The sequence below is a fragment of the Lottia gigantea genome, assembly GCF_000327385.1.
Source record: "Lottia gigantea unplaced genomic scaffold LOTGIsca_64, whole genome shotgun sequence".
Taxonomy (NCBI): domain Eukaryota; kingdom Metazoa; phylum Mollusca; class Gastropoda; family Lottiidae; genus Lottia; species Lottia gigantea.
The window spans coordinates 385,813-402,386 of NW_008710179.1; the positions used below are offsets into that span (position 1 = coordinate 385,813).

Sequence of the window (16,574 nt, forward strand, 5' to 3'; positions counted from 1 at the left end):
TAATCTCTTGGTTTTTCCTGTTAGTAAAATAATGCGGACGTTGTGATTGAAGGAATATTCATATAAATGATTCACCATACGTTCAGCTAACGATCTAATATCGTGATGTATATTGTGTAAAAAAAGTACGTAATTGAGTCATGGAAGTGTCAGAATGATCTAACTTAAATCACATTCAGCATTCTTCCACATTGATCCCTTAATGCATATTCTAGTCACTAAATTTGATAGTTCGGTAGTTTAACTCACAGCAGCCTGAAACAGTGTTTGATAAATCCGCTTTAACCATTGGCTAAACAAGCGGTAAAAGGTTGATAAATCGGTGGTAAAGGTTTGATAAATAAGTGGTAAAGGTTTGATAAATTGGTGGTAAAGTTTTGATAAACCAGTGGTAAAGGTTTGATAAATCAGTGGTAAAGGTTTGATAAATAAGTGGTAAAGGTTTGATAAATCGGTGGTAAAGGTTTGATAAACCAGTGGTAAAGGTTTGAACAATCAGTGGCAAAGGTTTGATAAATCAGTGGTAAAGGTTTGATAAACAAGTGGTAAAGGTTTGATAAATCAGTTTTAAAGGTTTGATAAATCAGTGGAAGAGGTTTGATAAATCAGTGGAAGAGGTTTGATAAATCAGTGGTAAAGGTTTGATAAATCAGTTTTAAATGTTTGATAAGCAAGTGGTAAGGATTTGATAAATAAGGTTGATAAATCAGTATTAAAGGTTTGATAACAAGTGTTTAAAGTTTGACAAATCAGGTTGATAAATCAGTGTTAAAGGTTTGTTAAACCAGTTTGATAAATCAGTTTATCAGTTTGATAAATCAGTTTGATCAGTTTGATAAATCAGATTGATAAATCAGTTTGATAAATCAGTTTGATAAATCATAAATCAGTTTGATAAATCATATTGATAAATAAGTTTGATAAATCAGTTTGATAAATCAGTGAGATAAATCAGTAGTAAAGGTTTGTAAATCAGTGGTTTGATAAACTATTTTCTATTGAATTAAATTGGTCATATGATTGCAGATTGCATTTATAATGTATTTCGGATGGTGTTTTAGCTTCCAAAAGTAACCCATTAAAGAAGAATAGTTCATAAAAATTTAATGAAAAGAAAGCAGCATATAATTTTCCTGGAGCATCAATGGATCGTAAACCCACACATTATGTAAAACACTGACTAGACTATCAACGATTCAACATTCAACAATTCCAATCCCCAGTCAGTCATGTCTGTATGGCACTATGTATGCTACATATTTAGTTTTTCGATCTATTCAAAAATTTCATTAAGATTTGTTCATCGCATTTTAATGAATGTCGGGTAATGTTTTACTATCATCATTATAAATAAATTTTTAAACAAAAAACCGACAAAATACAACACCACCGTTTGCAAAATCAAATTGATATATCATGTCACAGTCACCACCATCTTGGTTCCAGCAGGTCTGCCAATTTAATCCCATATTATAGATCAGAGATGTACACCACCCGAAACTTATCCAGCTACCTTCAGATGTCATTTGTGTTTTAAATTCGCATGTGTTTGAATGTTATATTGTTCGGCTTTTCTACATTCTGTGGTTTCTGTAAGCAGTTAGCAGTATTTAGCCACTTGGGATTGCAGTCAAGTATTCCAACTTCAACACACTGGCAGATGATAACAGAAGACTCTCACACTTTGATTTCAGCTTCTTTAACAGAAGCTCATGGGCCACAGATTGGTGGAAGATTAGCAGAATCCTCTCACACTTTAGTCTCCGACTACTTCATTAGAAACTCGTGGTCAACCGATTGGTGGAAATAGACTCTCACACTTTGACTTCAGCTACTTCAATAGAAGCTAATGGGCAACTGCTTGGTGATCGTGGTTCACAACGTGGACACTCACAGTCATCGGAATGGAAGTTAAAACTTTCCCTGAGCCCAGATCGGAATTCTTCGCTCATGATAACATAGACAATAAACTTAAAGAATGCTGTACAAATTCCCAACCAGAACAAGTAAAAATGTATTTCGGGTGGTGCTCTGTCGCTACGAGGTACACTAACGTGATGTACCCTCAACAAACACCAAGGCAACCAACACAATAGGAATACAATAGAATTAATGAAGTTTATTTTGTAATTTAATGGTCGACTAGCACGGTCCGGGAAGACTTGATAGAAGAATGTCAATTGTTTCTTGTAAGCGCTTGTAAACATATAGGAACTTGTGTATATTAGGGCCGAAAGACCAGGAGCTGTTATCAACAAACCAGCTGTCATGAAATAGGCTCTCTGTTTCTTTGCCTCAATAATACAGATAAATGCTTCTCTGTAGTATCTTGCTCGTCGTAAAGAGATGAGTGGAGGCATACAAAAGCTCACAGCGACAAGCCATACTATAAATATCCAACAGGCAGATCGGGCTGGTGACAGCATGTAATGATGACGATCTGGTTTTCGTATGGCTACAAAATGGTCAACTTGTAACAATGCTAAAGCATATAAAGCAGCGATTACCACTGCTGCCAACACGTAAGCTTCAACACAACAAAATATGTCATTGGCGAATACCCAAGCATTGTACAAGGAATTGAAAATGGAGAACGGAGTCACAAAGAGACCCAGTATCAGGTCGGATATAGTCAATGAAAATAAGAACAATTTGTTAACATTCTTAAACGCCTTTGTCCAAGACACCACTAACAGTATCAAACAATTACTAATTACGATGGATAATGTTATGAATATAGTGGAAAATGTCATATGAGTGAAGGTTGCTGGCTGGTCAGTCCCGTTCATGTACTTTAAAGTCATTTTGATGTTATGAGTTTTACAATACAACTACGCTGTTTCAAAATTCACCACAGAGGAAAGTTGGAATTCGTCGACAATGACATTTAGTAATCCATGATGCACATAGCTTCACTAACACAATATCAATTTTATTCTGTTAAGAATTCACTATAGTCTTGCTTGAGTAGAAAAAGACTATCCCAAACTATTCGCTCGGAATAGAGACAATCGTAATTTACTTTTTCAGCTACTTGACGATATTGTTTATTCCAATTGATAATCTCAATAGTATATTCATCTATTGTCATACAACATGACCTAATACAATTTAACATCCGATACCAATAGTAGTCATTATTTTCACCTGGCACTTTTTAACAACTATTGTATGATTGGCACAGCTTGTGGCACTATTCTGTAAACCAAAAACAAATTTTGTGTTCCAATTTATTGCTTGAATAGATCTTCAAAAATTTCAGCTGGAACTCGTGGTTGATGGTCTTCAAGTACTATGGCTGAAAATTTGGCTTGGATTTAAACGGAATCTGAAAATAGAAATTATTAGAGATTTTATATTGTATTTCCAAGCTATAAAATAGAATCCATGTACATATTAACTATGCGACATAGTCTATGTCTGAATCAGGCTGAAATAATTGTTGATGACGTCATATTTTCCTGATTTCCAAAAATAGTATATTAGCTTCTTCCAGATTCAGAGAATATTATGTTTTTGCTCTCTGAACGAGATTCATCCACATACCACAGCTAGTAGACACGAAAGGTTTAAATGGTAGAGAATTATAGCTTATATCAGGAATAACTATTTATCTTCTTTATTCACACCATTCAGATTAGCCGAGGTTTGTTCTTGTCGTTCCAGAACAAGAGACAATAGGTTATAGAATCCCTTTTTCAAATAACTCGAAGTCATGTCTAAAGTAAACGTTGGAATAATAACAAATTGGCATACTGAGTAAAATCCAATTATTTTTTTTATTGATGTGTATTGTGATTAAATGATTTGTTACTACGCCAAAAGCAATTTGTTATTTTAGTAACACATTATGTCATATCTATTATTCATGATAGCTTGTGTAGATCATGATTAAAAGGCGACGAAGCGTTCTAACTTAAATCGGTACCGCAGATTGCATTCTCTTTTATTAAACGATGACTTTGTTATTTAATGAGGTTTAGGTTGATCGAGTTTTATCAATTGTAAATCGTTCAATGTTCAATACATGTATTATGACTTTAATGGAATCAATATTACTGATAGTAATATAACTTATCTAATGCATTGAAATGGAAGTATTCTGAATATATAGGAATATAGCTTATATAGGAAGTATAGCTGATATAATTATGAAATATAGACGATATAGGAAATATAGCTTATGTAGGAAAAATAGCTTATAAAGGAAATATAGCTTATATATAAAATATAGCTTATATAGGAAATATAGCTTATATAGGAAATATAGCTTATATAGGAAATATAGCTTACGTAGGAAATATAGCTTATATATATAAAATGTAGCTTATAATAGAATATAGCTTATACAGGAAATATAGCTTATACAAAGTGAAAATCTTTTGAAAATACAAATTATTTATGGACAGTTTTTAACTAAATGAAGTTCATGTAACAATAATTCCAAAATCGTTAATCGAAAGATCGTCAAATTCGAACTCGACCAAGATCTCATCCATATGTATGATCATACCAAATTTCATTAAAATCAGTTGAAAACTGTAGTTTCTATTGTGTTCACAAACAAATTTTGACGCGTTTTTCCTATGTCAAGGGCAATAACTCAAAAACCGTTCATCGAAAGATCGTCAAATTCGAACTTGACCAAGACCCCATCAATATAAATGATCAAACAAAATTTGATTAAAATCAATTGAAAACTGTAGTCTCTATTGTGTTCACAAGAAATGACGGACCGACGGACTGACGGGCGAACGGACCGGCGGACAGGGGCGACGGCAATATACGTCCACATTTCCACGTGGGCGTATAAAAATCCAAAATTCTTGGCCTTTGAGAGAAGGGTTAACATAATTCCTGTTCTTATGAGGTTGGCATATTCCTTAACAAACATGGCATGTTGAAATCACTGTTCTGTTATTTACTTTCCCTAAATTGGCATGTAGTCAGTAAAAAGCTTCCAAAGATGATCACCTCACTACTGTCATAGTTAGAAACCTTATTAAAAAAAATCTCTTAAGAAAATATTCGAATGAGAAATTGGCAAAACAGTTTCAAATAACCCCCAAATATTGGAAATAACTTACAGAACAGTTATAAATATATAATGAAAATAGAACATATCTCCTATCACACATAATACAGTAATTCCAAAAATATGTGAGCCGAACTAAAGGTTTTATTTAAAACAGAACATATCAAAATAACACAGTTATTAATTTTATCAAATTATCCTTATATACGCTCTGTTGACTAATTTATAAGTAATGTATGTCTTATGAGCTGTACACTTCTACATAAAACCAATGGTCATCACTTCCAGATATATCTAAACCAATTGCGTAAGAAATCCTTAATTTAAACAATATCTTATACATAAAATGTACATTATTAATGTCAAACTCTGTTTGATTATTTGTATAACTAGTACACCGTTTTTTTTGTTCGAGATACACAAGGCACAATAACGAAAATATTAAATTGTAAGCTACTTACGTTAAAAGCATCTATTGACTAACTAGAAAATCCATATAAAAGGCTTACTTAGACATACAGTTTCTACAAAATGTGTGCTTATTCCCGAAGAGATCACATTATATACTTGCATTCGTCATACACTCTGAAGATAAACTAAACATTCAGACAAATCGTGTGAAAATCACAGCTTGTTGAACATACATATATACACATTCTATATACATGAAGTAATATTGTATCATTCATTATGGTATGTATCATTGGTGATAACAAAATAACATGCTTTATGACGTGTTCACATTCTAAAGATGCCAATATTTTGACAATATCGTGCCTCAAGTGCATGCGACCCCGATATCATCAGTAGAGTCAGTGTTAAAGGGATGGTTCTCTATTATTTGTTTTACCACTTGATAGAGGTTAATTGTAAAGCGATAAGGATGGCTGAAAATGAGCTATTTCAGTTGGTAATACACTATATTAGTACTATGTGCTCTTTACAGGTGAATAAATATTTTCAGAGAATAAATAAAGGGGTCGTTACAACTTTGGCATCAGTGTTTTCTACAATAGTGACGCCATAAGCTGAACCAAAGACGTCGGACGGGAAACTAGAATGGTGAAAATAGAAGATATAAAGTGTCCTAGATACACACACACACAAACTTACCCACCTTAATTATACCACTTGATATCAAAATTTTCGGACTAGTGTCGAATATGAAAGCATTATAGAAATGATAATAGATTCCAGGGAATCGGAACATATTTTGGAACCAAGCCCAAGCTTCTGAAAAGAATTATTCGACTTGGTAATTCCTACTGTAATTATACGCCTAGATGAGTAATATGTTATGTCTCGTATATTAAGGGAGAGACGATCGTTATTATACAATATAATTCAATTATATAGGAAGAATAATCCTTAAGGATAGGAATAAAGATATGAATGATAATAATATACTTGAGTAGACTCTAACGTATCATGCTCTATAATTGCCTTGCATGTATTTACACAACGATCAATGAATCGCCTGTCTTTGGGTAGATGGGAATTCCAACAGAAAAAAAGAATGTATGAATTTTAAGAAGAGAATTTTTAGTCTGAAATGGAAGTCATTTCACACGCATTTTCTGGGAGGAGAGCGTGATAATTTCACGAATAAAATCATATACCCTTAAATTTGTATCGACCTGTAGACATTACAAGACCAATGACAATCAAATTGAAAGATTAACTTTGAATTTTTGTGAGATGATGAGATAAATTCAACATTAGTTGAAGAAGAAATCAACCCCGAATCACCCCAATATACAGAGAGAGCTTTTGGATCCACCAACTTCAAACTGTTTCTACGTCTGGTTTAAATATCCAATAGATTCACAGATTATATACAATTTGTCACGCTATACAACAGTACTTCATGCCAAGTCTCTCGGGTTGTTAAACGCAATTATTGTGATTTACAAGATAAATTCCCAACCATCTTTAATAAAAAAAAAAACTAGTCACAGCGTACTCAAAAAATAGAAACCTTGATATCCTTGTTCGTGATAGACTTAAACAAATTGATTAGATTCAATCTTTAATATTTTGTAATATTTACATTATTGACTAGTCATTACCATTTATTTCAGTGCAACGTTGGTGCATACTTGAAATGGGTTTTTATTTTATTTCATTCATTTCATTTCATTTATTTCATTAAGTCTATCTAGCATTTGGTTTTCTTTAAATGGATATTTGGTAATTTCAATTTTTTATGTAATAAATCATCGATTTAGTTCCTTGGAGTACGAATTTCCATTTTAACATATTAACCTTAACATTTGTGAACATTGCTTTAACCCTGTGCCAGTGCCTTCTGCTGGATAGTAACTTGTTACCTTTCAACCACCCAAATCTCTAAAGTGGAATATAGAATCAGCAAACTATAACATCATTCAACCGCACGACACCTGCATATTTAGGGAACCTAAAGGTATCTGCCTCCAAGGTAAAAAGGAATATCTGCGTAAAATTTTCCTGATTGCTGCCCCAAACACATTGATTATAAGTTTGGAGATCTTGTTGCCTTCGAGGTGTTCATCTGATGCATCACATCAGGACGAATACTAATTTGAGCCCAGTAATACACGTCTATATATTTTATGACATTTAATGGAATGAAGCTATAAATAAAACTAGGTATGGCACCTGTAAATGAGTAATGTTTACAATAACAGAACATATTTTTCTTATATCTAATTTCACCAAACAAATTCAACATTTCTAACATTCATAGACTTGGATATGATATATTATTTTACTTCATCTCTACATAATTGCATATGTAATGTTCACGATTTTCTACATCATTCTTAAAAAATATTCGTTTTTAAGAACTTAAGTATAACATAATTAAACTCATCATCATCACTGCCATATTTCAACCTGAACACACAGTACCACTCTCACATTGTGTTTTTAACTCTGTATCGGAGAGTCTAAATAACTAATATTGTTTATTAAACTTTAGCAAGCCTATATTAATTCAAAATTGATTACTTAATAGAATTAGTTGTGAGGGCCTGCCTGGCATGCTAAAATTTCCTTCTTTGTTTGGTTTCTTGATCACGAATAAGTTATAATTCTCTAAAGAAGTTGGAATTGATATATCGCATGATCTTTACGGAATTTTTATTCATTTCAACGACTTTCAACATTCATTAGTATTGTCGAAGTTCTTCGAAAGGTATTTTGTTCCATTTCTCTTAAATTCTATCCCCCAGTTTCCTTTGTTGAAGCTGATCTCACAATGCAAATTCTCTGTTTACTGTGTCGTACATCCTGCTATCCATTGCAATGGGATTGGGCTGTCATTCGTTTTTGATGAAATATTCCTTTAAAAAATCCATCAATAAGATTTATCACGGCAAAACGTCAGGGCAGATGACAACAGGAGTTTTGCCTTATAGACAAAAGGCCCTAGTTACGGCTTTGAACTTTCAGAATGCTTTACTTTAAAAAAAAATTTTTTAAAATGCATGCATATCCTTTTTTTTATGGCCCACCCTGATATTAGTTATTACAAATTTCTTGACGCATTATGAAAAATTGTTATGCATAGTAAAAGGATAACAACACTTGGAGAAAGTTATGGCAGCAGTTTGGTTGGGTTCCAAGTCAACAGATTTACTTCAGTTAGACACGAATATCTCTTCTACGATCTCTGTTTGTTTACAGATTGCTGTTAATAAACTACAGTAATATGACCTCAGGCCTCGTTAACCTTTTTTCTCTGTGAATTCCAAGATCAAACGATTTTTTCTTGACTTGGTTAACCTTGAATATAACACTGTAACTTTTGAAGAGTCGTTTAAGACTAGGTTCCGATAATATGTGCGATGATTATTAATGAACCTTTGCTGGTAAATGTTCCAAAGTCCACAAGAAAAGTTTGCAATATGCTAACTGCTACTTGCGAAACATCTTCTGGAAAAGCAAGTGAGTTTGTGAAAGCATAGTTGACATTAGTACCACAACAATGACATGGTAAAGGAAGTATGCAAACTTTTAGTAGTATGCTCGTTTCAAACTTCCATACAACAACACGTGTGCTTAATAATTTAACGAAATGGATCCCGGTATACATGTACATGGACGTAATGTCACCATTTTGCCCGAGTTCAAATCAATTTAGATTCTTAATTAATGATAAAAAATGATGTCTCCATTTGTTCCTTATCTTAAAGACAAGAGAAATATATGTACATGTCATATTAATTCCCCTGAGAGATAATAAACATCGTTATGACAGTAAAAGAGAATATCGAGAAAGATAGTTATAGGTGATCTATAATAAACAACTGTCAGGGGAAATCAAGTATTTTCAAAAGATAACATAGGTAACGTACATACTTATTGAGTTGAAATATCATTACACGATTATAAAAATTACCCATTGAATTTGACTTAATGATCTTTATATTGAAGTTTATTATTTACGCCCTTACGTAAGAGGTTCTTATTAGACGCACGAACGTACTGCAAAAGAAGATAATGTGTGGTTCCAGTCTCAGAGTAGGCACCGTCCATAAATTTCTCACTTGATTATACTTTGACCCCAGAACACATTTAATAAATTGGGCAAATGCCTATTCTCAATCAAAGTTTAGATCGGAGAGGTGTTATACAGGTTTTCTTATAAACGTTTTCACGTCTAAGTACGTACATCGACAAAATTTAAGCGTAACGGAGACATAAGCTCGCCCTTGCGACTGTTGGAGTCTAAGAGAGCAAATGGATTTTCAAGGGCAGTTAGAACTGGGATATCTGACCTAAACATAGCGACGATTGTAAAATTGTAATAGTCACCAGTTGCCATCAAATGCTCATGTACATGCTTTTTAACACTGAATAGTGTTGACGTAAGCGACAAGAATCTGCAACATAACCAGTTGATCGCAGCTACAACTACAAGGTCGATCATGCGATTGGAGCGCTTTGATCATGTCGATTGTGATGAATCCGATGCTTCATCACGACCTGTGCTATACTTTTCTATTTAACTGTATGTTGGCATCTTGATACTTTATCTACTTAGTCAGCATTTTAAGAAATGTGTCGTTAAAATCTATCCGAAATATTTGAAGATAAAGTCATTTTATCGATTGAATCTACCAAGGAATGGTAATGTCTGTACATTATAATTTAATAGAAGCTAAACGTATAGATGTAAATACATTAGACGCTAGTTTTATTGATTGTGTATACAGATGGTTACTTTCTATATTATTATTTGAACCTCTTAAGAAAAATAGATCATTATTTAAGGATTTTTCTTTCTTTCTGTTTTATCTGTTATTCGGCATCATGAAACACAGAGTAATTAATATATTTATTCTTTAAACACAGAACAGTCGAAATAATCTTAACGTTGTCTGACCTTCAGGACAAATTATTTGATTGAATTTTTATTCTATGAATGATGGAAATATAAATAAAGAATCATACAATGGATATAATAGTTAATAGGTCAAATATGATATTTGTATGAATGATGGAAATTTAAATAAAGAATCATACAATGGATATAATAGTTAATAGGTCAAATATGATATTTGTATGAATGATGGAAATATAAATAAAGAATCATACAATGGATATAATAGTTAATAGGTCAAATATGATATTTGTATGAATGATGGAAATAAACTAGTGTCCAAAAGAAACGATACCACCTGTTTGCAACGACATAAAAGAAAAAATAAACAATGCAGAAGTTTAGGAGTGGTGTTATATGCTTTTGAGAAATCCTTTCACAACATCTGTACAAAAATTTCATTTCAATAAAATCTGTACAACCATTATGACAATCCTTTAAAGATGGGTGGGGTCGAAAAAAGAACATTTCGTTAGAGCACTGATCACAGAAACAACGGGAAATGTCACACCACACGTCACAAAGTCAAGTCAGTAGCGGGTATGTCCACCGTGAGCATCATTACATGCCAGAACACGCCTACGGACTGATGCCGTCAAACGTCTGATGCCGTTGGGAGTGATGCGTTGCCATTCCTCGAGGAGGCATCATTCCAAGTCCAGGACGTTGACTGGAGGCACACGGCGACGTCGGATTTGCCGATCGAGGTGGTCCCATAAGTGCTCGATGGGATTCATGTCCGGTGAACATGCGGGCCATGGCAAAACCTGTACGTTGGCGTTGGCAAGGAAGTTCTGTGTCAATCTTGCTGTGTGTGGCTTTGCATTGTCATGTTGGAAAAGGAGTCCACGGGGCTGTTGCTGAATAAAGGGCACAACAGGCCGTAGGATGTCATCAATATAACGCTGTGCATTCAGGTTTCCACGAATTACTACAAGCCTCGTTTTGACGTCACCACATATGCCACCCCAAACCATTAACCCTCCACCTCCAAACGGCCGGACCTGTTGGATACAGTTAGGCGCCAAACGTTCACCAAATCGTCGGTATACAAGCTGCCGTCCATCGTTTTTGAAGATGAGGAATCTGCTCTCATCAGAGAACATAACATGTGCCCAGTCCCGCCGTTGCCAACGTCGAACTCGCCTGGCCCAGACCAGTCTGTTGTTCCGGTGTCGAGGCGTCAGGAGCGGTCCGCGGTAGGGATGACGGATACCATACTGCCGTAGTCTCCTGTAGACGGTCTGTCGACTGATCCTGTGTCTCAGTGCTGTAGCCGCCGTGGACGTCGCTGTTACGGTGCGGTTCCTCAGGTGTAATATCTCCACGATCTTCACGGTCGTGGTTACTCGTGGTCTTCCACTCCTGGGCTTGTCTGACGCCTGACCTGTCTGACGTAACCGCTGCATCAACCTGGTGATAGTGATGCGTGCGCAGCCCAATCTTCTGGCAAACGTCGACGTGTGTCGCTCCTTGTTGGACCATTCCAACGGCTCTCTCTCTCTCGATGGCCGTCAAACGTGACATATCTTGTGTTCTTTTTGTTGCTGTGATATCAACGTGTCTGATCAGCCGTTTTATACAGTTTTTATGCACGTGCAGAACATGCTAGAGAGGGAAATGTCACTTTCACGAAATTTACGTTTTTTCCCGGAAGTGATCACGTGTTACCGGTATTTTTATCGACTATGCTGTGTTTGGGATGTGCAATACGAATTGGCACGTTTTCATATTAGACAATTCACTTAGTAAAAAACAATTTTGAAAATAAGTTGGTATCGTTTTTTTTGGACACTAGTTTATAAATAAAGAATCATACAATGGATATAATAGTTAATAGATCAAATATGATATTTGTATGAATGATGGAAAAATAAATAAATAATGAAACAAGAAACAAATGATATGATTGTATAATTTAATATTTAGACAAAGAATTCAATATTGATTCATCATTGACTCTCCAATAAATATTCGGAAATCGTTGATCCACATTAAGGTGGCCATACAGTTGTTTCATGTCACTGTACAAAGGCCTTAAAGACATCATTGCATCCAACCAAATCTTTTTGACCTCTGACATGTAGGCATTATCTAATTTTTCATCATGGGCCTGTACATTTGGGAGAATCAAACCCTCCCTTCCCTAAAGAGGTTCAAAGAATAGTTTGTTTTTACAAGTACAAACACTTCGAACACCACTTCTCGAGAGCGACTTGTTAGGAAACTTGGTACCCCGTGCAGTTACAAAGGAGCCCCATGTTGGGAACTAGGGTGTAGATGATTAGGAAAGATATCATTACGTTACTGAATGATTATATCAATGATATAGGTAATTACAAGTATTGTTTAATAACAATATTGATTTAATACTAACTGTTATTGTATAGTATTTAGTGTAATGATAAATATTTAATATTATATTGTAATGTTATCTCTAATTACATGAAAATCATCAAAGAGGAAAAAAAACTATACATTCAAATAGCGTTAACATAATACACTATTGTTACTATACCTTAATCAGGTGTATACAACTGATACATTTCAAAATTTCTTATAGAGTTAAAACTGATTGTAATGGGGAAAAATGGAACTGTGACTATTTCCAAAAGTTATGAGCAAATGAAATAAAAAAAAAAGACATATCCCTTTATTGGTATCAGTGGTAGCAGTAAAGAATGGGATATTGTCAGAATAATGATGCGGACACACCAACGGTCTTGGTTGGCGATTTTTGTCGACGACAAGAGTATTGTCAAGTGTTTCACAGACCGGTTGGAGATTGTATCCAAGATTCAAGTCGGTGACAAAAATCGGCGACAAAGACTGTTCGTGTGCCTGAACCATTTCCGGCAAGCTGGGACGTTTTCAGCCGATATATCGTGATTTTTTAATGCAAAATAAAATATAGATCTACTTGATATATGCCATTTGCCGCACCCAACATTACGTAAATGAATCTTGTAGATCTGAAAGGACTTCAAAGTTTGTTTCTTACTAGGAAAGACACATTACTTAAATTTAAAAGCCAACTAACTAGGATAACCATTAGTGTAAGAATGTGGAGTTACATGCGCCGATGTCTTCTGTGAAAATAATGAAACCTCTAGTAAATTAAGCTAATGGAATTTAAAGTATGTCTGATTAACATGTAGCACTGTAATGTAATGTAATTGAATATGGAAATGTGGTCAACGACATTATTGTCTATTAATTATTAATGTAAGTTTCTTGAAAAGGTCAAAATAACTTATCAATTAATGGTTGGTCAACGAGACCTCGTGTAGATCCAAATAAATGCAAATAATGCAAAGTCATTATATAAAGAGTAATGGAGTGCTAAATTTTAGATAGCACTATCTTAGTATACGCTAGATTGGTTTACTCTTTTAAAGGTTTACAACGTGTATCTCAATTGATGCTGAGATAACAGTTAGTAGCCTGATTCTCTGAGACACGTAACGGTTTGCATTCAGATCGGAGTCTTAAGATGGCAACCATGAGATGATTGGTTAGCTCATAGAGTTCTTTCGTTGCTGACACTAATAATTAAACGAATATATCACTTCAGTCAAGCTGTTCTCTATCAAACTATTTTGATCAGTATTTTATTATCATGAAGTTGATAATGTTTGTGTCAAGAAAGAGTTTTTAATTAGTTCCATTGATCATAATATCGTGTCAACATGAAACAGTATTGACTGTTGTCGGTTTGATTATCGTTGATTATTATAAGGATTGGACTAGTACTTAAAAAAAAAAGTCTGATAACTTAATAGGCAGTCACGTTAAACATGACATACGTCATATGACTTATAATTTAAATTCATTTTCATTCCAAACTGTTAGTTTTTATTGAAAACCCTATCTTAATAAATGCAGTTTACATAGAAAAAATAAAGTCTCATGAAGCAATTTTGTTGAATTTGGTTTGGTCAGCAGGCCCGTAACATCATGGGCCAAGACAGTTGAAACCATATAAGGAAACTGACATATGGCTTTTTAACACATTGGAAGCCCTATATGTAATTTTATACCACGACATAGTAGAGATGCTGTGAGATAATATTGGTGAAATTGAAGACAAAAGACACACTCAATTGCTAAGGGCTCTTATTGCCTTCATGAAATTTTTTTTTTGGGAACTATTTAAGGAAAATTTCTGGCAGCAGAATGTAAAGGAATATGAATGATTAATGTTGAAAGACGAACGCTATTGATTATATGTCATACTCTATCATACAAATAATTATATATTTCTAGTATTAATATGACAAAATACAGCTTAGAATAAATCCCTTTTTTTATCCTTTCTATTTATATCATTATATAGGAACCAGATAAATATGAAATATATACCAACCTTTCACAAGTTTACTATACAGTTTAACTTACAGGGCAGTCGGGACTGAAGTGGGAAGATTATGAAATAAACTGTGAAAAGTCTATAGGTACGAATTTCGTGACGTTGGGTTGGGCACAGTATGAAAAATTAGTTGAGGGGCGAGCAGGAACAGACTATGCTTTGACTTTGTAAAAGGGGTGTCTCGCCACTGGTTTGGCCTTCTTACCTCGGGTAAATGGACCTTCATGACTTTGAGTTGGTGGACCTCGTGACCGTGGGTTAGCAGACCTTATGACCTTCTTAACTTTGGTAATCGGACCTTCGTGACTTTTCGTGGGCTTTTGTGGCAGTGGTTATCGAACCTTCATGACGTTGGGTAGGCGGACCCTCATGACTGTATATTTGCCCACGTTTGGTACCATGTTGGTGAGATAAAACTAGTTACAAAAAAGAGTGATCGTCTATATTTATCTGAAAGTAGTATCTCTATAGCTATGGTATAACGCCTATTACTGATAACGTACGGTCAGCACGTCAGATGTAAATCATAAAATAAAATACTGATTTATTTTTTAAAAATCTAATTTTACAGTCATCTTCAAAACAGAAATTATACTCAGTTTTCACTACTTTTATAACATGAAGCTGTAAATTGTGAAACACGCAACAATACTCTAAAAATTGTGTATAGTTTCAATTGACATTTAACAGTATATTTTCAGCTCTTTGTATATTGCAAATGTTACATATGAATACTTAACTAGACGTAGTCAGTAAGATAATATTTCGTTCTGCATCATTATCAGAATATAAACTACATGCGAATTGATGCGGTTCAACAAGGGTCGCATGAATGGACTAACGAGATGCAGAGAGAGATAGGCATAGATTTCAAAGAGGTTTTCGGCCAAATATCCACCTGGCACCATTCAACATGACGGCATTTCACATCTATTGTGCTCAAGTTAATTATAAATTAACTAATCTATGGTAGACACCTTCGGGAAGTCTTTAATTAGATATAATCAGAGAACAATGTTGATTGATTCTCTATAGACTTATTGATTTGCAGTCAATCATTGATAAAATAAAAAAAATATCTTCCATGAAGAATATTCGCTTATCGTATAATTTGAAAGCAGAGGCAGACAAAATTTAAAAAAATTAAGACGAAATGTGCCGCCATTTCAGGAGCAGACGACTAATAAAAAATTAATAAATTGCAGTGCAATCTTACCGTAAATTTCTTGATATAAAATGTCACAGTTGGAATAAGATCGGAAACCTTTCGATATCGGGTCAATCAACAAGCCATTTATCTCTGTTGATACTGGCTGAAAGTCGATTCCTCTCTACAGCGGAGTTAACTATCGAGTTTCTTGACTACAGACTCACTCCAGCACAAGGGGATAAACTACCGATGCCAATCATATGTTTCCATGACAACGTTTTGAGAGTATTGTTCACTGGTAAATTTAGTACCGTTACTAATGTAAGAGTAATTTGGTTCCATGTACTAAGTTCAAACCACTAGAATTATCTGTAGAATATACTTCATTCATGTATCGGTATAAGTTATTCGGTAAATGCATGGCCGTAACCAGGGTCTTTTTTCAATGAGTTAGACCGAGGGGTATAGGGCGGCCTTACTTCATATTATATTCAGCAACAACTCAAAGCAACAGTAACAAAAATGATATAGATACGAATAATAAAGTAAACTACAAATAATAGAAATTCAGAAAGTCAAAAAAGTCAAATATTATATAATCAAATGGATCAATTCCATATCTAAGTCAAAGTCAGTTAATTTCATATCTAAG

At 34.2% G+C, this 16,574-nt stretch overlaps 2 protein-coding genes across 2 annotated transcripts; both read right to left on the reverse strand.

Moving 5' to 3' along the window:
• Positions 1–240: 240 nt before the first annotated feature.
• Positions 241–492, reverse strand: LOTGIDRAFT_129141 (hypothetical protein; the record flags this gene model as incomplete). Its single annotated transcript, XM_009064643.1, has 1 exon — positions 241–492. A coding segment is annotated over one exon (252 nt), but the record flags the coding sequence as incomplete, so codon positions are not given.
• Positions 493–1,922: 1,430 nt separating this feature from the next.
• LOTGIDRAFT_95891 (hypothetical protein) lies at positions 1,923–2,726 on the reverse strand (the record flags this gene model as incomplete). Its single annotated transcript, XM_009064644.1, has 1 exon — positions 1,923–2,726. A coding segment is annotated over one exon (804 nt), but the record flags the coding sequence as incomplete, so codon positions are not given.
• Positions 2,727–16,574: the final 13,848 nt, after the last annotated feature.